The following is a 21,399-nucleotide window of genomic DNA, read 5'->3' as shown; positions in this document are numbered from 1 at the left end:
CTTTCACTTGGCAAATCTTTCGCGCTCGTGTACACGTATATATAGTATATGTACTTATTAATTTTTGGTACGCGCTGTGATCTCGCCTTTTCGAAAGTCTACTCTCGGTACGGCACAGGTGACCTTACTCCCGTTGGTGCGCTGTGCTTTTTTTTTTTTTTTTTTTGTTGCATTAAATTTGGCACGAAAGAGGAGGAAGGGATGCGAATAACCTGTTGGTTCGTGGTGAAAACATGATTCACTCAACCCTGAATCGAATAAATGGAATTCTTCAATTATCCCCATATTGGGGGCATTTTTCTTGCGTGCACTTGATCGGAATGATGAATCGTTTGCCCAGAATAAAATGTCGTACGGTAACATAACAAGCCTCGGGGCTTTCTGATTATTTTTGTTTTTTGTTTTATGCGCAATTTCTACATGATCACATACACCTATTGTACGAGTCATGTCCTAGAAATAAAAAAAATACGTCCAACAGTACTAAGATAGAGATTGTTTCCTTTTGATAAAAATTCTTTGTTTATGAGCGATTGTGTCAAGAATGCTCGTATTCGCTATTGTTGTAGTGTGACATAGTTGCAGTGTAAAAAACATATGTTATCAATAATATTTTAAAACAAATAACTTGCGGGAATTCATGCGAATGGGAACGGCAAGTGGATAATAATGTATATTTCCATCTCGTGTATACGTTATACAGGTGTAAAAATTCAAAGAAATAAATAAGCGTTTCTTTTTAATTTTTTTTTTTTTTTCTTAGAATCGTAGTCATTTTTTATTATTATTAAACATTTACAGTCGCAAAATGCGTATTATAGAGAAGGGATCAAACGGGATTTTCCATGTGATTTGCATCTATAAATCATCCCGACTTTTACGATCTCTTTTGCCAACATTCTGGAATTTAATTCATTCGTTTTGGTGTTTGTCGAGCTCGAGATTTCTTTACTCTGGCTTACAAGTATTTATAATGTAAATACACCCCTCGATGAGGTCACAAGTAGGTAATTTAGTGCCAAACAATTTTGTTGTTAAGTATCATGGAAAAAGAGATCGAGAATACGTTTGGTTCTCTCGTACATTTGGTTGTTTTACCTATTTATCATGAATCTCTTTAAAAAACAAATAGCACCTCAGCTATCAGAATAACAAAATCCAATCTATATAAATAAGGTACCAGTACAATAAAATTACCTGCAAGGGGTAAGGATCCACGAGCACCTGTTCGAGCTGTAGATTGTTATACATCGAACCATTTAATTCTCAATATAAATGTGTATAAATGAAGTGATTCACGTAATCACGTTCGGCGACCGCGACACATGACGCATATATATCTATATATATATATATTAGTTTGATGTGTGTATATATATAAATCTCTGTTCGTCGCTGCACCGCTGCACTTTCTTCGTCTCCCTCTTACTTCCATAACAATAAACACATGCCCCCTCTGCCTCTCTGCAAGGCACGGCTAGCAGGCTATCCCCACCCCAACCTTTTTTGCTTGGCTTGACTGACTTTGCTCGCTGAAGTGCTGCTTGAGGCAGAGTTAGTTCAGTCAGTTCAGTCGGTGCGTGTGTGTTGGCGGAGACGATGTTTGGTAAGACGACCCGAAAACCCTTGTCTTTCTCTGGAAAATATAAGTATAGTGAAAGTGCGGAGGCCAAGAGTTTTGCTGTCTGCAAAACTGTGCAGCAACAGCCTATGAGAGGTTAGATTTTCATTCTCAACTGGCAAAGGCACTGAGATTTTCTTTTACGGTCAACGGACAGCTGCTAGTTTATTCGTTTTGTGTGTGTATGTCTGCGTGTGTTTTGCGTATGTGAAGTACATACAGTTTCTTTGACATTCCGTTTTTTGTTGGAGTAAAATAAGCCCTACCTACAGTATAGTGTTTTTTTTTCTACATGCTCGTCTGCGCGTGTGCATTGTATAATACATACTTACCGATTGTCATTTGGTGCGGAGCAAACACGAATACAAGTATTTAACACATCTCTGTGTACAGGGAATTGTTTTGCGAAACAAAAAAAAAAAAAAAAAAAAAAACAAGAACAGAGTCAGGCTCACGTATCGTATACAGTTGCTGCTCCAGGGGAAGGGGAGAGAGTCGGCCATTTGCGTCTCTCCTCGCAGTTCTCCGTCACACCGCCGCCACCACACTGCTATCTCTGCTCTGCTGCTGCTATTTACTCCAGCAGTAGCATATCGCGAGGGCACCAAGTATTTTATATTAAATGACGTGACTCAGCTCCAACTGATAAGTGTTTTTTTTATTTTTATAAAGTGGAATCTCAAGAATTCAGTTTACCTTGCATAATTATATGTTTGGGTCTCACTTGCTGCAGCCTAGATCCATAGACAGTGATAACTTGACCACTTTATCCTCGTGTAATTATAGTGGAGAAGAGAAATATCGACAAGGCCCTTTTGGCCCCTCGGCCTTCTCTGACTGGGTTCCAAGTGGTACATATAATATTGTTCACCCACGCCCTGCAATAGTTCTGTTCAGCTCAGTTGAAAGTGTGTGAGTGCGCGCGCGCGCGTATGTCTCCCGGGCAGCGAGGAATAGTGCTCCCAAAAGTGTAGTGTTGTTAAACTAGTTATACACGCGCTCATGTCCCGTGTTATCCATCTGGGATAGTTAATAAAAATATCAGTTATAAGTAAAGAGTGAAGGAGACGGTACCAACAACAAAAACGACGACGACGACGACGTCGACAAGAATAAGACAAGAAGGAGGTGGTAGAGGAAAAGAACTACGTAATACAAAGCCGACAATAAGGCAGCAAGGTGAGCTGCACCCAAGTAAATAGCGTATATGCACATGGATATAATGTGCACATTCCTCCACAGCTTCTTCTCAGCCTCTCTCTCTCTTGAACCATCTCATCTTCCCCCTTTGAAAGTGATGGCAAACGCCTGCCTGCTACTCGTGTGTATACACATATCTATCTCTCCCTCTCCACCTCGTATTTTTTGTTTTATTTATGTTGTTCTTCGCCCCCCTTTTTTTGCGGCTTTACGCTTCTTTTTATCTTCCGTCCGCGTAAGTGTGTATCCATATAAATGTGATATCCAGGCAGGGCGTATCGTACGTACGTGTATACATGTGCACGAGGGGCGTCTCAGTCTCACTCTCCATAGTCGGTCTCTTATATACGTATCATACACATATTATATATACTTACACCCCCGCACCCACGAGACACACGAATAAGAGGCATTGACGTGCGAGATTGCTTTTGCCGAGTCGCCGACGTCTCTTGTCTCAGATCTCTACTTATACGTTGTTTCCATAACTGATTTACTACTAATTTAGTACCGTAAAAGTGCACGCCGCCGTCATGTTAAAAATGCGTACCTCTATAATATATTGTAAGACTGATTGTAATTGAACCACGAGACGAGGGAAATGCATTCGAAGGGGTAAGGGGGTTGGAAATCTTGGTGTGAAAGAGAGCCCTCCAAAAGAGTAGTGGTACCTACCTCATGGTCGCGAATGGGTGTGCCGTGACGCGTCGTTGACCACACAGCAGCCGCCCATCCGGAGACCGGAAAGTTGTGGTGAATTCTCTCGCTCTTGGAGAGGTGAATGCATGCACATATTTTTTATGTTCGTTCAATGGTTATTGTCACTATATTTACATAAATACTTGTTTACTTTCAAGTACGTACTATACCCATTATCATGTAGTTAAAGAATAATAGGGGTGTTGGTCATTTGCATCGCTTCAATGTTGCATTAATATAACCTTCATAACAATATGGACAATTGAATTAAGGAATCGTGTTGTACGTCCATACATAATATACCATACTAATCAGGTTGTATTGGTTACTACACATCAAGCTGGGGTTGCTTTTTTGTTGTCCACAATATTGCCATCCCATGTGATGAATAGTTTTTCCTGCGTCAGTGTGCAGTTGAATGAAAAAAAGAAAAGTATAAACAAAAGTATGCCTGTCTCTTCCACAACAGCTGCTCATGTATTTTATAAGTGGACCGTAGATAAGTACATGTATAGATAATACCCGTGCCGGAGTCTGACGCTCTACGGGAGAGCGGAATGCAGCAGCAGCGGTGGCACACAGCTCGGTTGTAGCCTAGATTCCTCTCCCCAGAGGCTGTGCTGCTGCAGCTGCCATAGGTATAGCTTGAAAAAGAGAAAAACGTGAAAGTCTTCGTTGTCGTCGTCTTTGTGGTTGTGCAGGTCGCACACGACGGCTGTTAGTTAGCCTGCACCACCAAGTAATTCTCTCTTCTCTCTTTACTTGATTCTCACTCGCATCTCTTACATATGTACGCTTATATATTTGCGCGTAGGTCCTACTATACTTGTATTACTATAATACAAATGTGCGTACTTACTCTCGTGAGTACGGGTACCCGCAATTTACCCACTTGATCCGGCTGCAACTCTGTGCGCGACAGTTTTATTAGGCTCGCGAGCACAGGCCTTTTTTTACTACAGTGGCCTGCGCGTCTGTGTTTTATTTTGAGAGGAGACCGTTGGGGTTTTTTTTCTCCCCTACTAGGTATTACAGTTCAGAGGGGATTTCTCGAACACGTATACATGTCATGCATTCCGTTCCACGGTTTGGGAGATTAGAGTAGTTCCGTTTGCTAGCGTTTTTTTACCATTTTTTTCCATCGTGTGGGCAATGGCACTTGTCGCAGCAGCCTCCATCCTTCCATTTCCAGGTTCTCCATTTGTATTTTAGTTTTTTTTAGTACATAAAAGAACGTTAAATACCCGGCGCACATTTATGTTTGCGTACTTCTGTTAACGTGGGCGATAGATGCATAAAAAAAATTTTCCACAGTGGCTTCGGCAATTTTAATGGGTAATGATTTCTCGAGAATTGCTTTTGTCCAGTTATTATACAGTCGTGCAAGAAAAGTAGAAAAATAATGTGTGTCATGCCACTTACTTCGCACTTCGAAAGAGTTTCTTCCTCGTTTTAACTTTAATCGACGGTCCTTGTCAAGCCATTGACCTCGTTTACCTGATGCAAAGAGTCTCACACTGCTTCGTTTCAACCTTCTTTTTTTTTTTTTTACGATTTCAACTACTAACGTTTGTAATACCATTATGGCTCCGTCGCGCGTATACCCTACAAAGTCCCATTTGTTGCCGTATCGCAGTGTTCTTTTTTCTCTCTCTTTCGATTTTCGCAAAACCGAGTATCCATTGTTATAATCGTCGTCACAATGTGTATTGTGCTGTTTGACACTGAAATTCAAAGTCGGGTAAACTTGATAATGTATTCCGAGAGCGATGCGCTCAAGTGTGCGTTGTACCGGCAGTGACGTCGAGCGAGATATCGAGCTATACGAGAGCTATTTACGCTGCTTTAAATATAAAAAAAAAAGAAGAGAAAAAAATTCGAGTATCGGCACAAGTTCTTTCCGCAAAGCATAACCATTCGCTGCGTTGTATTGTGTGTGTATCTCTTTAAATAATCGAGAAATGAGCAAAAACGTTACAACAAAAGTCGCGCGTCGTGTTGTTGTTGACACAAGCTGATGCACAAGTGTTGTTGTGTGTACTTAATCGATCGATCAAAACTTTTTTTCCTCGCTAACTAGCTTTTCATTAATACTCTAAATAACGTCCCCTCGACAGGAGCTGTTGCTCCCAAAAATGTGAATCTATAAAATAGCTCGATTTTTTCTATTGATGAAGGAAATTGCGAAGTTTCGTATAAATTATACATCGATTACGGTTTGTTGTAATACGTTCAGCGAGAAAAATGCATGCGCGATAACACAGTGGGAAAGAGTAACACTTTTTAACAGACACGAATAATATTTACATGCTTTGTTGGATCGCGACAATGTGTTAAAGTTGGTGTTCCCGGAAATACATATATAGACAACAGAGTTATCCAGAGTTAACTTATGTGTGCACAGGTATAATAATAATAATAATAATATTCACGAATCGAGAAGTAAAGTAAATGAAAAAGTGTTTTTATCTCAATCGTGTTATCCATCTATCCTTCATGCAAACAAAAAAAAAATACAAAATATGTCACCTATGATGACGAAGGTGATGAGTTTACACAAAAGCCCAGGGGCATGCGTTGGGGGAAGCTGTACACACATATATGTCAGAGGACCGACGAGTTCGTTGTTGTTTTATCAGCTTAGCGTGAAAGTTTTCGTGTGTATGTATACGTGTATGGATGGGATGCTGTTGTCGCTCCGAAATTCCCAAGCGTGCGGGGGTTCGTGTCGGTGAAAATCGAAGTTCCACGCGCAGAAGCACGGCATCGCTGCTCTGCGCGGAAAAACCAAAATTCGGCGATGAGCGTCCGACCCAAAGAGGATCTTAGATTCCGTTATCTCTCAGCGACCGAGGGAGAAGGAAGCGCGTTTGCTGGTGGTACAATATTATAATTGTGCACCGGAGCCGACGACCTCCAATGGCTCGGTTAGCTGCGACTGTGACTTGATTAGGAATTTAATTTTCATTGAAACAGTTTATTGCTCTCTGTTGGCTCGTTTCCGTTTTGACTCGATAAAATGCTACAGTAAACTGTGTGGATGCTTCAGGAAAAAGGGATAACGAGGTAATTAGAAGCAAAAGCGGGTGGGGCGTAACGGGTGTGCCGTTGACTGATAAAAATTCAAACGGGGAAGGGCACTTGAACTTTTGGGCAATATACTGTATGGTTTTATACAGCAGCTGGTGGCGAACAGAGTTTCGTTGGCCTCATACTCACTGATGAGAGGAGAAAGAGAGTCGCGGGGGTATACTTTCTTTGCTCCGACTACCTATAGGCTTCCATTGTTTTCAAGACTCTTTAAGCACCTCTTTTTTCTTTCTTCTCCTCCAGTTAATGCCGTACCTGCTAACTGAAAGATTCACGGGTTTTTGATGGACGATAATATTGTTTGTTGGCATTAATCGCGAAATAATTTTTTTTTGTTTAGCTTATAATATACTTTACTGTTCCTCTTTTTTATTCTCTAATGGTAATCTTCGCTTGCTCTTTTTTTTTTTTTTAACAATCAGGGTACCGTGTATAAAATTTTTAACAAGTTCGATATAAATCAACTTCCTGGTCGTCTAATTAAAGTACCATTGAACGAGCGTTCGATTTGTTTCGCAGTGAAATCGATTTAACTTGTTTATTGCGGTTTATTGTATCTATGATGAAAGTAAAATTGGGTATATATTGGATACGTTGTCACTGCTACGATTTGGCAGTCGGTTTCAGCTTCATTAATCATAATAATATGTGATTAATAAAAAATTAAATTCAACGCTCAGTGTTACTGAATCACACTGGCGGTAGAGTACTTTTTTATTATTAAAAAAAAAGTCAATAAATAAATTAAAAAAAAAAAAAAAAAAAAAAAAAAAGCAATTCCAGCTATTTCTCAACATCTGTCTGCTTTTGGCTGTTGTAATATTTCTCCGTTTTTGCAATTAGGAAGCCGGTAATTTAAGAGCAGCAGGCAACTTTCACCCGTTAGAATGCCAATTTTCTTCTAACTAAAAAAAAAAAAAAAAAAAGGCGCGCATAATACGAATCATTAAAATTCTTTCAACACCGTGCACGCGAGCTCTACCATATACATGTACATTATCTTCTTCCACTCGGCGCTCTCGCGAATAAAAAAAAACAAATGGTAAACAGCGACGAGACGTATAACTTTGTACTGCCCCTCCTCCCCAAACTCGTGCCGTATCCTTGAGCACCCGGAGATTTCAGCGATGGCACGCCGTGCCGATTGTTTCCCGGTTCTCCTCGTCATCAACTTTTCCCCTTGTAAAAAAACCTCTCACCCATAGCTTAGTAGCTCTCAACTAAAATCTGGTGTCGTTACAGAAGCAGCAGCAACACCAACCACAGCAGCAGACCAGTCCAGCGAGAGGATGCATCTGCTCAGATGACTGTTGGCGAAGCGAGGGCTCATTCGTCAGTACTATGAGCGAGGTAATAGCCGTCTCGGCAGTGGCTGCTGCGTCGTCCACCTGCAGTATCACCGGCTCGACGAAGCTGGGCTCGGCGGACCCGGTCGTCCACCTCGTGGATCCTGTCCCACAGAAACAAGAGAACTACAACAACGCCGCACCCTCAAAGAGGATAGGCAACAAGCTCAATGGCTGCAACGTACCGCTCGTTCACGGCAGGCCGAGCGCGCATCAGGCCAACGGCCGTAATCGGCTAACCACCCATCAGCGTAACCACAGCCTCGACTTTAGGTAATACATCACAATATATAATTAACTATACCCTAGCCGATGCGTACATTGTCATTCCGTCACATTTTTATTTTTGTTACTTGCTCTGCTACACCACTGATGAGGTGTTTTTCTTTCCTATACAAATATTACCCATGCAAACTAAATTGATGAAATGTAAAAAGTAAGAGTTGTCACACCACAACGAACAGTACTTGAGTATCAATACACAATCATTGTGATATGCGAAGGCTCCGATTTTTCAACCCATCTATTATGTACTTATACAAATGAAAGATATTGTGCAATCTTGAGCTTAGATAGATAAGGGGAGTAGAGTACTAGGTGTATATACTTTTTTATCTTTTTTTTTTTTTTTTTTTTAATTTATTTGACGCATCACGTATCTAGAGATAAGACCGTTCTGACGACTGTTCGTGTGCAAAGACTGTTTTAGTGTATTATGTGAAATATATATTAAGGTTGTACAAAGTAGGCAGTAAAGTACTGGAATAAAAAACAAATATTGGTTGTAACGTGCAGGTCGATGGGCATACTGCTGCCGCCGGTGCCGCAGGCCACGGTCACGACCTTGACGCTTCACCACCGCAACCGCAGTCTGGACTCTTGTATTCCTGCGCTCCAGGGTATTCCCGAAGTCGACGTCACGCCTAGTCCGGAATGCGAGACGAATCCGACTCCGGCTGCAAAATCCCAGCCGACTTGTAAGGGCCGTAGCCGCGAACGCGAGGATTTGGCTAGCCTTGGCTCCGACGACTCTGGGATCCTTTGTGGCTCCGACAGTGGCTCCTCCAGCGACACCGCCAATATCACGACTAGGTTTGTCTGCTTATTTATATTTGTCTCTTGATGCGTTGAATATATCTAATCGTCGCACTGTGGTATCTCGACAGGGAGTCGAGCGACGATCACCTGCACAGCCGCGAGAGCTTGGACTCGTCGTTGTCGCAGCCCGGCGACATGGACGTCGACGTGGTGGACGGCGAAGTCTGCAGTAGCAACAACCTCTCGTTGTCCTCGATGCAGCTGGCGCTCGAGGAAGAACAGCGACACATGTGTAGTTCCGAGGTGAAGCCGACCGCGTTGTTTCCCGTTTCGTTAGCGGAGTCTTTGCAAAATGACGAGGAGCCGCTTGCCACCGTATCGGATCAGCAGTTGGAAATTGCAGTTCCTCTCGGCAACCATTTGGCTGGAGCAGCGATGACGCTGTGCTGCGGTGCTGGACAACCGGATATTGAAATAAAGCAACAACAGCCCAAAATACAGAGGCAGGAGACTACACAGCCTAAGCCTTCGGAAGGCTGTTTGCTGAGGTTATTTGAGAGCCAAGTCTTTGACATGTCTATGGCTATATCCTATCTGTTCAATTCCAAGGAACCTGGGGTTCAGAGCTATCTCGGTAAATATAATGTTTTTATGGTGAAACTTACTTTTCGTGAGACAGCCCGACATTAACATTTTTAACGTTTTTTTTTTTTCTCTCCTTTTAGGTAACAAGCTGTTTAGTTTCCCGGATAGCGACGTGGATTGCTATTTGCCACAATTGGTTTTAATGTACATACAATTGCACGATCTTATAGAAGTTCTTTATCCATATCTCGTCTATAGGTAGGAGTTTCAAACATTAAAGCAAGATCGTTTTAATGCAAACATCGTTTATTTATCTTATTTTTTTTTTCTTTCGGTTTCAGGTGTAGGCATTCGGTGGACTTTTCGTTAAAATGTGCTTGGTTGCTGGATGCATATAGTTCCGACACGCACTTGCCATCGAAAAAGAAATCCCACGGGACCAAGCTGAAAAATTTAATACTTTCAGGCGAGCTTAGGTAATTAGCATACCTAAATTATGTCAAATATTGCTACATATAAAGCTGCTACATACTTTTTTTTATCAATTTCAGACCCAAGGGAAAACATCGTCCGTCTGGTCTACAAGTCCCACTTTCTCTTCCTCTATCTATCGTTCAGCATGTAGTATCATCATCTCCTAACAAAAAAACCCACCAAAGATCTCAATCGGATGCCACTGGACTATTTCAAAGTCTGCGTCGCAACCATTCCGGTACGTTGTGTCTAATACTCTCTTGTTTCGACTTTTGTTATAAATTACATTGTCAACTGACGAGAAAATCTCACGCAGGTATAACAAACAAAGTTAGTCTCGGCGACCTTAGTTCTGGTCGTGCTTTTGACAATGGATGTACCTGCTTTGATTCCTGCCAAGGAGTAGTGAACGATTTACGGGGCCAGAAGACTGATTGTGTCTGCAATGTTAGTTTTCATTTCGAAAAGAATTTTTTCTTAAAATTTACCGTTAAAAATTCATACAATCAAATATTTGATGATAAACAGGCACCTCGGCTCGCACCGGAGCTCGAGTTCATTCGGGCACTCATTACGATTGGGAAGCTGCTCAGCACGATTCCCACCAAGGAGGGCAAAACGGTCCAGCTCGTCGCCGAGCTCAATACTCTGAATTTGAATCTCCCAGCCAGGGTATGGCTACCTCTGCATTCGGCCGTGCCTCATCACATTGTCCGAGTTCCACCCCAGTATGCGGCAGTTCTTAATAGCAAAGACAAGGTAAGCGATAAACGTTTACGACTCACAGTAATAGTTGTTCTTGGCCTTCACTCGTTGTTTACGTAAGCGAGTAAATTAGTACTCGGGGCGTTAATACCTGCTTGCTATTTTTAGGCCCCATACATCATGTATGTAGAGGTTATCGAAGTCGATGACTTGTACACATCCCCAGTGCCAACGAAAATAATGGGAAGTTCATTGAGACACACGAAATCTGAGGAGAATCTGACAGGCGCCGAACAATCCGCCGAACAAACGAATGTGCCAAGCGAAGAGCAGTCATTGCCAGTTGCAAAGCAGACACCCGTGAGAATTGGCTACTCAAAGAATCCCGATGTTTCGTTTAATTTCATCGATGATGATCCCAACGACTGTTGGAGTCAGGAGGACGACGACATCACGCAACAGGTTAAAAATTTGTATATGTGTTAAAATTTTTCAAAGCACCCAACTCTGAAGCCAATTAATTGATTTCAATTGTGCTAAACAGTACCTACAGTTGCGCAAGACGAAAGACCGAGACACGATATCGCAGCTGAGCCAGGAATCGTCGGACAGTCGTGAACCGGTTTTTGCGCCTGGTGAGATCAAACGGCGATTGACGGAGATGGCAGCAGCGCCCAAGGCAACTTTTAATCACGATCCTGAGGATCCATCGGCTGCTGTGCTCAAAGAGCCCTGGGAATTGAAGCAGAAGCGAATACGACAGTCGAGTCCTTACGGACACTTGGCTTCTTGGCGTCTTCTCGCCGTAATTGTCAAGTGCGGCGACGATTTACGTCAAGAGCTTTTGGCATCTCAGCTGCTCGTCATGCTACAGAAGGTCTGGCAGGAAGAGAAGCTTCCTCTGTGGTTGCGTCCATACAAGTGTGTAAATTAAACTACAAAATAAGATTATGGCTCTTTGTTTTTATGGTTCACACTGAAAATTTTGCTTTCAGAATCCTTTGCCTTTCGAACGATAGCGGGCTCATCGAGCCTATATTGAACACAGTTTCCCTGCATCAAGTCAAAAAGCATTGTCAGTTGACCCTACTGCAATACTTTGAACGAGAATTCGGTCCCACGGATTCGGAGGCTTTCCTCATCGCACAAAATAATTTCGTCCAGAGCTGCGCCGCGTATTGTCTGGTTAGCTATTTAATTCAAGTGAAAGATCGTCACAATGGCAACATCCTGTTGCACAGCAATGGTCACCTTATTCATATCGATTTTGGCTTCATACTGTCAACGTCGCCTAAAAATCTTGGCTTTGAAACGAGTCCATTCAAACTCACGCCCGAATTCGTTGAGGTGATGGGTGGCAATCAGTCCAAGATGTACGAGGAGTTCAAGACTTTGATTTTGCAAGGCTTGATTGCCGCGAGAAAACACATGGACAAGATTGTGAACCTCGTTGAAATAATGATATCCGGTAAGTCTTGCGATAAAGAGTTTAATTTTTTTTTTTTTTTTTTTTTTAACTGAGTGACAATATTGTGTTTACTTTCATATAGGTTCTCAATTGCCGTGTTTCCGTAATGGAGCTGCATCAACGGTTCAAGGTTTGAAGAATCGATTTCACCTGACCCTAACGGAAGACCAGTTGCGTAAGCACGTCGACGATTTGGTGGAGGGTAGCCTGCACTCGTGGTCCACGAAACTTTACGATCGGTACCAGTACTTTGCGAACGGCACGCTTTAAGTGTAAGAATGTTTGTATTGAATACAAAAAAAAAACAAAAAAAAAAAAATGAACTAGATAACTTTAGATTTTTCATCATCTACATTAATGTCTTTAGAGAAGGATTTATTCGAAAAAATTTTATAGACGCTTCTTCGTATATCTCGAAATAAACAATAAAGTACACTTCATAGCATTCCAGAAACAAAAAAAGCTGATTATATCGATATGAAGTGGGGCGAAGACTGACCAATATTTAGTATTTCGTGTGCTGCGGTTTTAGCTTCTTTCAAAAGACAAATCAATATTACCAGTAAATAAAAGTACATCAAAAAGTTTAGATTTCCGAGTAAAAGAATTAAAAAATTTTTGACGAGTTCTTAGTGAACAGAGAAGAATGTGTGCAAGTGTCGCGAAAATGTTCTACGTAAAAAGTGATGGGCTGTATGAAAAAATAAAAATACAATAGACGGTTATTCAAGAAAGTGTCCGTTTTTGTTACATAGACTTTGGTATAAATAAAATATGGAACATGACTGATGCGTGTCAAGATGAAAATTGATACGCAGGTATGTAAATCTTGTAGCGTTGTAGTTAAACGTGAAACTGCTATTGTCATTTGTTGAAGGTGCCTTACACAAGTAGAAAAAAAGACAGTTGCAAACGAGATTGACGAAAGAAAAATAGCAAATTGTAATGCTATAGTAAGTGTGTGTATTTAAAACAAAAACAAATTGTTCATTATAAAGAGAGCAATCTGTAAATGTACATATATATGGAAAAATTGAACAAAATAACAATTAGTTCTCGAATATATAGTTGATTTTATGAATGATACCAGCAAACGATTTTAGAGTAAAAGGGTGGCTATGAATTTAATACTACTACCCTCAAGACTATGCGTAGTGTGGAAAAAAAAAATGATGCAAATAAATGGTCAACGAGAGTTGAATACTCAAAATGTTTCTTACTTTATATATGTATAATACAACGGCATTAACACTGCTATTAAAAATGTTATTCCAGCATAAATAATAGCAAAGTTAATTACAGTGAACTTTTTAAATTTGCAATCGTAAGTTTTTATATGTTCTTAAAAGTAATTTCATAGTTGTATAAATATAAAAAATCATAAAGAAGCGCTAAGATGAAAACGCGTCTTAGTTTGCAGAAAAAATGATTGTTTAACGAAGTAGGAGTTTAAGAACAAAAAAAAAACCGAAAGAGTCAACGCTAAGTGTTTTTGCGTCGCGTGAAGCATTTTAAATTATCTTGTTTGGAATAAGACGAAGAGAAAAAAACCTATTGTACATAAATAATCGATTAATTGTTTAGCCTGTAATTGCAAAATGAATGTGCAAAGCTTTCGAATCAAAGCCACGGAAGAACAAGTCTAAGTTATAACTTTTTGCTAAATGACAGAGTGATTGTCTTTTCTTTTTCAAATCAAATATATATATATACACATATTCATATGTACAAGGCCTGCGTGACTTCAAAGTGTCTTATCTCTCCTTTTTCTTCTATCTTTGTTGTCTCATTGATCAACGGACAGGCCAGTGTATGCTATTGTAACGACACGTGTATTTGGAAGCTTTAAATGGCAAAATATAAAAGTGAAAAACGAATATTAACTGCAAGGGGAGACATGTTCCTATTTTAGGTGGTTTGAGGAAGATTGTGGTGTGTGCGTGTGCGTGAGAAAGAGAGAGAGAGATTAAATTGGTCTTTTTGTAGGGGGCGTTAATATTTTATATGTTATGTTTCTGGTCTGCCTCGTTCTTTTTGCCTCATTACAAGCTACTAATGACATAAAATATCGAATAAATATAAATCACAAGTAAATTGTTTTTAATTTGTTATACATATGTAACCACCCATCCAGTTTGTATTGTGGAATTTTTTTTTTTTTTTTTTTTTTATGAAACAAGGTATATTTATCACTATTAAAGAGTAAATAAAAACGACTTGATAGGAATAAAACTTCTTTTTATTCGTTTCAATTAGTTTTCAAATCACTTTCATACATAGTGATGAGCGATGTCGCACACACCTCAAAAAATTAATGCATTACTCAGTATATAAATTACATATAATGAACGAAAAAAAAATTAACGAAAATACGGTATCGTTTCAGTTCGAATCATATATGCTCATTACACTCGCATTTTGTACATTAAGTTTGGTAATGCTATTGAAAACAACTAATTCAATCAGCTTATAAATTATTAAGTAATCAATCATTTTGTTTTTACAAATTTGTCAGTTCATCAGTCCTTAAAATTGTAGTTCCGTCTGGCTGAAAAAAATATTGTGATATGGTACGAAATATACATGTATAAATATGCGTTTTATATATCCCAATTAGACAAGTATAGATACACTTGCTTGGGACCTTAAAAATGATTTATTAATTTGTGAGCACTTTTTTTACCAGAAAGTCGGAACGAGAAAGTTAATGGGGTACATATTTATTATTACATTCAAGTATGGTATGAGTGAGATTGAGAGATAAGGAACGGAAAAAATGATTAAGTATCGCAAATATCACATTAGATTCTCGGGCTTGTTCAGAGATATACACCTGGTGAAAATATCTGGGGAACTTTGAAGTAATTAGATAGAAATCAGTATTTTTTCTTCATTTATAGGCTGGTAGAATGCTACCTACTTCAAAAACAAAACTTAGAACAAGTCATTTGTAAAATAGCGCCAATGATCTCTAATAAGTCTCTTAATCAGCCAAGTAAAAACATAAAAATTAATACAAATAAAAAGTATAAAAAAAAAAAATAATAAAAAAAAGGATTATCACAGTTTATCTCAACCTAATTTCACAGAAAGTCGAATTGTCTAAAATAAAATACCTAAGAAAAAGAGATTCTTAGCTATGTAAATAAAAAAAGCGTGTCAAACAAATCGAGACCATTTTCACCAGGCTCTCCCTTGATCAGGAAAACTACCACAACGCGCCTTGGACAGTCCATTGGTTGCTTCTTTTTTAGGGACTCAGCGTCTTCAGCAGGTACTGCCAGAGATTCGTGGGCGCGACGGGCTCTAGTTTTTCGAGGACGTAGTTGAAGGGCAGCGACAGCCAGCTTAACATCGACTTGGCGACGTTGCCCATAGTGTCGGGATACTGGTGCGTCAGTAGTGCTACGAGAGCCGTGAACGAGCACAGGCCCGCGGTGAAGAGTATGAAAAAGGGCAGCTCCTTTTTGGGATAGACGCTGACCTCGTGGAAGGAGGGTAAAAGTTCGCGATCCGCGCACTCGGTGCACGTTGGGTACGGGTAAAAGAGGTGGCCCCGTTCTAACGGCGTAGGCAGGTGCCTAAATGTTCCCTCCCACGTGCAGTAAAGGAGATTCAGGGCTCCCTCTACCTGTTTCCAGTGGGGCAAGTGGAAGAACGCGTAGGCTATCGCCTCGGAGTCACCTCTCTTGAGCACGTGCTCCGGGGGTAGAATCAGTGGCTTCATTTCGAGCAGGTACTTGGGTACGTGCGGATTGAACTCCACGGCTCTGTGTATCGCCTCAACGGCCGCCATTTCCACGGCACTCAGGTTCCTGCGGTTGATGAAGTCAGTTGAGAACTTGTCACCCACCTGTCTGGCTTTCAGCAGAGCTGCCGTGTAACATATCGTCGCCGACTTTGGCAGACTGATGTCGTCGTACCTGGCGAGTACCGCCTGCACGTCAGCGTAGGCTTGCATCTCTAGGAGCGCTTCTATCAGGTTCTCGTGGATATTCAAGACGTTCATGATAGGAGGTACCTCTTTTGTAAGGTCTCGGAACATCTTTACAGCTTCCTTCAGTTTGCCTAGCTTTCTGGCGCACATGGCGAGTCTCCTCTTTATGTAGATGAGGACGTTTGTGTCCCGCCTGTGTATCGCCTCTGCTATGGCACCCTGATGCTGTGTATTTTGCGACTTTCTGTAATTGTTCTCGGCCACTTTGAGTACCTGTTTGAGTATTTTTTCAGCTTCTACAATAGTTTGAGCCTCCTCCTCGGCAAGCAAAATGTAAGCAGGTGCACAGTCTGGATTGCGCTCCAGTGCCTTTTTTGCTGCCTGTATGCGCACTAATGTGCTTCGCTCTCTCCAAGCGGTTTGCATGATCTCGTACTCAGCCTTGCCGATATCACCCTCACACGTGAAAAAGGTCTGGTGATCCTGGGCTGAAAGATTCATGTCATAGTAAGTCAGAGGCTCTTTGTTCGTTGAGTTGAAAAATCTCCCGTACTCTGCTCCCCTGAACAAATTGATAGGATTCCTCCAGACTTTGCACTCGGGCACATTCTGCTGACTGGAAGAGTTTGTGTTGTTTGCACTTGTGCCATTACTTTCGGAGCCATTGTCCCCACCGCTAATCCAGGGTGAGATGTGGTTCAGGGATACTTGTTCTATGAACGACGTACCATACTTTCTAAAGTACCACCATTCGAAGATCAGAATGAGACCTGATATGAGAGACGAGGTCCCGGTTAGTGCGACATAAAATTTCGGAGTCAACGTGCTCAGGAACATGGAATCAAACATGCTTGTTAAAAATTTCATTTGGTACAGAAAATCGTCATCAAAGGCTGATTTCCCGGCCAACACTGTTGTCTGTAGCACTGTGTATCTGCAAAACAAACGAGAAGCAAATTAGCAACAGAATCGATTTTCAATTGTTTCGAGATTATTGTTCAAAACTCACTCGACACTTTGAACCTATCATACAATTTTATCGAATTTTCAGTATTACGAAACACCCAAGCAAGTGCACACTTGTTTATAAATGAAAGTACATGACGTATACAAAGCCATGTCCATGCAATGTAAAAGACAGTAGGGGACAGCTTACCTTTCTTTTTATTGTTATTTTTTTATTTTTATCAGCAAGTAAATAACAATTGTACACATTAATGTCAATCACGGACCGATAATTTATTTTTTTAACACACATTTATATCATTATACTTTGGCGTATTTTTGTTGGTTATCCCAACGATGTAGGTATCATGAAAACACTAGATGCTTAACACACAAAACAAAAATGATAACACACTATAGGGCAGTCTGTCATTGATAAGGTGATTCAACTTAGAAGTCTACACGTAAGGTTTTTATATTTTAGAAGAGTTCCGAGAACGTACTGCAGAGGCATTTCGTTCACTTGTACACAAAAGAGCGCGATGGATCAAAAATTCTTTACAAATACAGTCCAAAATATCAAATAAATAATCTGCGTTTACGTTTCAAAAGTATCCTACTATTTTACTTATTTAGGTGTGAACTAACGCTTTCGTTTTTTCATAGTTGCATGTCTTTTGCATACTTAGTTAAGTACTTAGTCACGTTTTTATCCCAATTGAACGAGGGTATTACACGTGTGTTTGCGTTGTCTTTAGATCTCAGAGATAAAAATATGAGTACCGTAATGTGATTAATATAAAGTTAAAAGAAAAGTGAATGTTCAGAAATGCAGATTATTTTTACGGCTGCTAAACAATTAGTCCTGGTTGGCAAACGTGAACACATTCATGTACGTATTGTTATTGAATTTTAGCCTGGCGTAGAGGTTAGGATCTTCTGTTTTCAATTTTTCCCAAGTTGATTTTTCAAATATTTTTTCATACGAGTAAATAGTTAATTGTTAATCAATGTATTTTTAGATCTTCAAACGGTTTTTACAAGCCAATAAGTGGCTAAAAAAAATAATGCCTGGGGAAAACTTGCCACCACACAGGAAAAATCCTGTTATCAAAACACTGGACACTCCAGAGTTTAAATCAATTTTCACACCAGAGTTGGAAACGCTGGTTGATATGTTTAAAAGACACAAACATGAGTTGAGGATTGCAGGTGGAGCCGTCAGGGACATTCTTATGGGCATCAACCCAAAAGATGTTGATTTTGCAACAACTGCCACTCCTAATCAAATGAAAGAGATGTTTGAGAAGGAAGAAGTGAGAATGATTAATACTAATGGAGAAAAGCATGGAACAGTCACATCTAGGATCAATGACAAGGAGAACTTTGAAGTTACAACACTCAGAGTTGATGTTGCAACTGATGGCAGGCATGCAAATGTCGAGTTTACCACCGATTGGCTTTTAGATGCCAGTAGGAGGGATCTGACAATAAATTCAATGTTCTTAGATTTGGATGGCAAGGTGTATGATTACTTTTATGGCTACGACCATCTGATGCAGAAAAAAGTTACCTTTGTCGGTGACCCTGCTCGAAGAATACAAGAGGACTTTTTGAGAATTTTCAGGTAAAATTTAAAACGTCAAAATCGATCAAATTACATTTTTTGTTTGTTTAACTTATTGGTGCGATGTTTTACACAGGTATTTTCGCTTTTACGGTAGAATAGCTGATACTCCAGATAATCACGATGAACAAACAATACAGGCTATTAAAGATAATGTAGAAGGGCTTCAGAGGATATCAGGAGAAAGGATGTGGACAGAGTGGAATAAGATTCTGCAAGGAAATTTTTACAAAGAAATGACAACGATGCTGATAGACTGCGGGTGTGCCAAGTACATGGGTCTACCAGAGAATCCAAACGTTGAACATTTTTATGAAATCTGTAAAAAAGCAGAGGATAACAATGTTAAATTGCGATCTATTTCACGGGCTGCCGCTTTGTTGAACAGTCAAGAGGAGGTGTTGCAGCTTTTCATGAAACTGCGATTTTCCAACATAGACAGAAATATAGCACTTTTCATAGTAGAGAATCGTGATGACGATCTGCTGGGCGATCGTCCGTTGAAAAAATACCAGTCACATGTTTTGAAAACTATTGACAGTATCCGCGATCTGAGAGAAATGATATGCGAATTTTTAAGGTACAAGGGCGCTCTAAAGCTCCTCGAGGAGTTTGAAAAGTGGGACTCGTACTTCCCCGTAAGCGGATCGATGTTGAAACCCTACTTGGGAAATAAAAATCAATTGATTGGAATCATTATATCGAAGCTGAAGGATATTTGGGTTGACAGTGATTTCCAGATGACGGGGGAAGAGCTGCTAAAGTACGTACCAGAAATGGTCGAGGATGCAGAGACTGAATTCCAAGAGAATCTAAATAAACGGAAACAGAAGAAAATGGAATTGGGTATGAAACAGAAAGCACTCAAGAAATCAAAGATGAATTGATCATCCATTTCTTACGACTGTAAACTTATTGAAACGGACGCGTAGTTTAATAAAAACATTGTATTTTTCTTACAACAATTTTGTATAGGTTTATCTTCATTTTTACGACAACATCTCTACTTTTTTGTTAAATTTGTTAGTATACGAGAGAGTTCATACATCCACCGGTTGCTACGTACTTTATCGAGCGGGTCAGCATTCAATCCTAAAGCGAAAGTAAGTTTGTATGCCAATGATTGAATATTTTACGATATGCACTCGGTCCCACTCTCGCAGGTGTGTATACTGATTCCTTTTGGCGATAGATTGGCTTTTGGCGCTCTGAGCACGTGAGTTGGGGGAGCTGTTTTGAAAAAAAGGCGATTAAATCGATAAAATTCGAGAAACAAGAGCTGGAGACAGCTAGTTTGTCAGTTAGCAGCAGCAGCAGCAGTTCTGATTATTGCAAGCCACGAACTCGTCGGCTCTCACTCCCCGGGAAAAGAGTGTTTGTCAATAAAACACGCCGACACACCGGGTTAAACTATCCCCGGCTAGAGCTTTCAGTGGAGTCCAGCAGCAGCTTTGCTGTAGCGAATGAAGTTTTAATTAAATTTATTCTCGGTTCAACGGCTCGTCTCTCTCTCTCCCCTTTTCTGTATGCATGTGTACCTACACAGGTCCTACACACGTTTAAGCGTGTCAGCTTTTTTTTGTTATTCTATCTTTACTTTTATTATTATTTCAGCGCGTTGACGCGTACCTTTCAGTGATATTTTTCGAACGTCGAACGTGTCCTGGGATAACGATCCTGATTTTACTGGCGTGTGCAAACATCAAAAGCCCGGCAGAAGGGAAAAACACAAGAGAGACGATCGCTTCTGTGACACACTTATTCATGTATATGATGTAGGTACAAGCTTCGGCACTGTTTTTCTGTTTTGCACGTCAGTTTTCGAAACAACCATCAACCGTCCCGTGAAAAGCTATACATCGACTGCTAGATGATATTTAAAAAATATTTTTCCGATATCGCTGATGGAAGGATCGTTTGAATCGGCACACTTTCATCCAACTTGTACAAACAACAACGGGACTTATTTAAAAGGCTTATTCTTAAAAATAATTTTCATTTCCAGTGTATACATATATATTAGGCACACAAACATCCTACTCATCCAATATATTGTTGAAATACATCCAAGGAGATTTACTTTACATGTATCTTTTTTTTTTTCCACGCATACATGCAGGTGGGTGGTCTATATTGCACCAAATGAAGCTCATCGAGCGTATCAAAGCGAACGGAAAAACAAAATAAGCGCGAGCTCCAATAATCGTGCAAAAGAAAAGAAAAAAAAAAAAAAAAAGGACAAATTGTGTATATCGAATGAAGCTCAAGTAAATTCGCAAACCAGTATCTGTACAACACAGGGTATGTACGCATAAACGCAGAGAGGAGCGCGCGCGTGGGTATATATATATTATGTACCTATACCATATAGAAAAATCTCAAAATCGCCTCGAGCTTTTGCTTCCGCGGACAAAAAAGCACGCACCGCGTCGCGCGTATAATGAAAAGAGCCGACGCAGCAGCCGTATGGCGAGCAGATTCGAACGTATATATAGTAGTACTGGGCAACAACGATATAAAGAAAAGAAGGAGAACAGGAGGGAAAAAAAGCTTCATTCCCAATTGGACGGTGCACGGTGTACACCCCTGAAAAGGCTAAAGGAAAATGTGCTAAAAGCGCAGAGGAGACACACAGTCGTATATGAAAGGAAAAAAAAAAAAAAA

General features: G+C 40.3%; 3 protein-coding genes across 4 annotated transcripts; 2 read left to right on the top strand and 1 right to left on the bottom strand.

Annotated features, from left to right (window-relative positions):
• Positions 1-1,653: 1,653 nt before the first annotated feature.
• fwd (phosphatidylinositol 4-kinase beta fwd) lies at positions 1,654-14,320 on the top strand. Of its 2 annotated transcripts, none has more exons than XM_014350465.2 (13): positions 1,654-2,800; positions 7,853-8,229; positions 8,752-9,048; positions 9,123-9,628; positions 9,720-9,837; positions 9,921-10,055; positions 10,131-10,291; positions 10,370-10,500; positions 10,582-10,812; positions 10,927-11,220; positions 11,303-11,679; positions 11,754-12,226; positions 12,309-14,320. In XM_014350465.2, the coding sequence occupies exons 2-13, from the start codon at positions 7,952-7,954 to the stop codon at positions 12,494-12,496; spliced, it is 3,189 nt and encodes a 1,062-aa protein (XP_014205951.2). In that variant the 5' UTR covers positions 1,654-2,800; positions 7,853-7,951; the 3' UTR covers positions 12,497-14,320. The 2 variants fall into 2 exon arrangements, with proteins under 2 accessions (XP_014205951.2, XP_089446992.1); XM_089590866.1 differs by lacking the exon at positions 1,654-2,800 and having other exon boundaries at positions 7,853-8,041; positions 8,123-8,229.
• A 127-nt stretch (positions 14,321-14,447) lies between these two features.
• Positions 14,448-17,478, bottom strand: LOC106637613 (protein ST7 homolog). The gene is made up of 2 exons (XM_014350466.2): positions 17,320-17,478; positions 14,448-17,097 (listed from the first exon to the last, which is right to left on the bottom strand). Exon 2 carries the CDS (start codon positions 17,028-17,030, stop codon positions 15,477-15,479), a length of 1,554 nt encoding a protein of 517 aa, XP_014205952.1. The 5' UTR covers positions 17,031-17,097; positions 17,320-17,478; the 3' UTR covers positions 14,448-15,476.
• Positions 17,479-17,819: 341 nt separating this feature from the next.
• LOC106637563 (CCA tRNA nucleotidyltransferase 1, mitochondrial) lies at positions 17,820-19,673 on the top strand. Its single transcript, XM_014350380.2, has 3 exons — positions 17,820-18,000; positions 18,131-18,735; positions 18,812-19,673. Exons 1-3 carry the CDS (start codon positions 17,938-17,940, stop codon positions 19,620-19,622), a joined length of 1,479 nt encoding a protein of 492 aa, XP_014205866.2. The 5' UTR covers positions 17,820-17,937; the 3' UTR covers positions 19,623-19,673.
• Positions 19,674-21,399: the final 1,726 nt, after the last annotated feature.

The sequence above is a fragment of the Copidosoma floridanum genome, unplaced genomic scaffold (genome assembly GCF_036245765.1).
Source record: "Copidosoma floridanum isolate Cflo_tuat_1 unplaced genomic scaffold, Cflo_Japanese_pri ptg000013l, whole genome shotgun sequence".
Taxonomy (NCBI): domain Eukaryota; kingdom Metazoa; phylum Arthropoda; class Insecta; order Hymenoptera; family Encyrtidae; genus Copidosoma; species Copidosoma floridanum.
The sequence above is the reverse complement of the archived record's forward strand: the minus strand, read 5'-3'. Positions and strand labels throughout refer to the sequence as shown.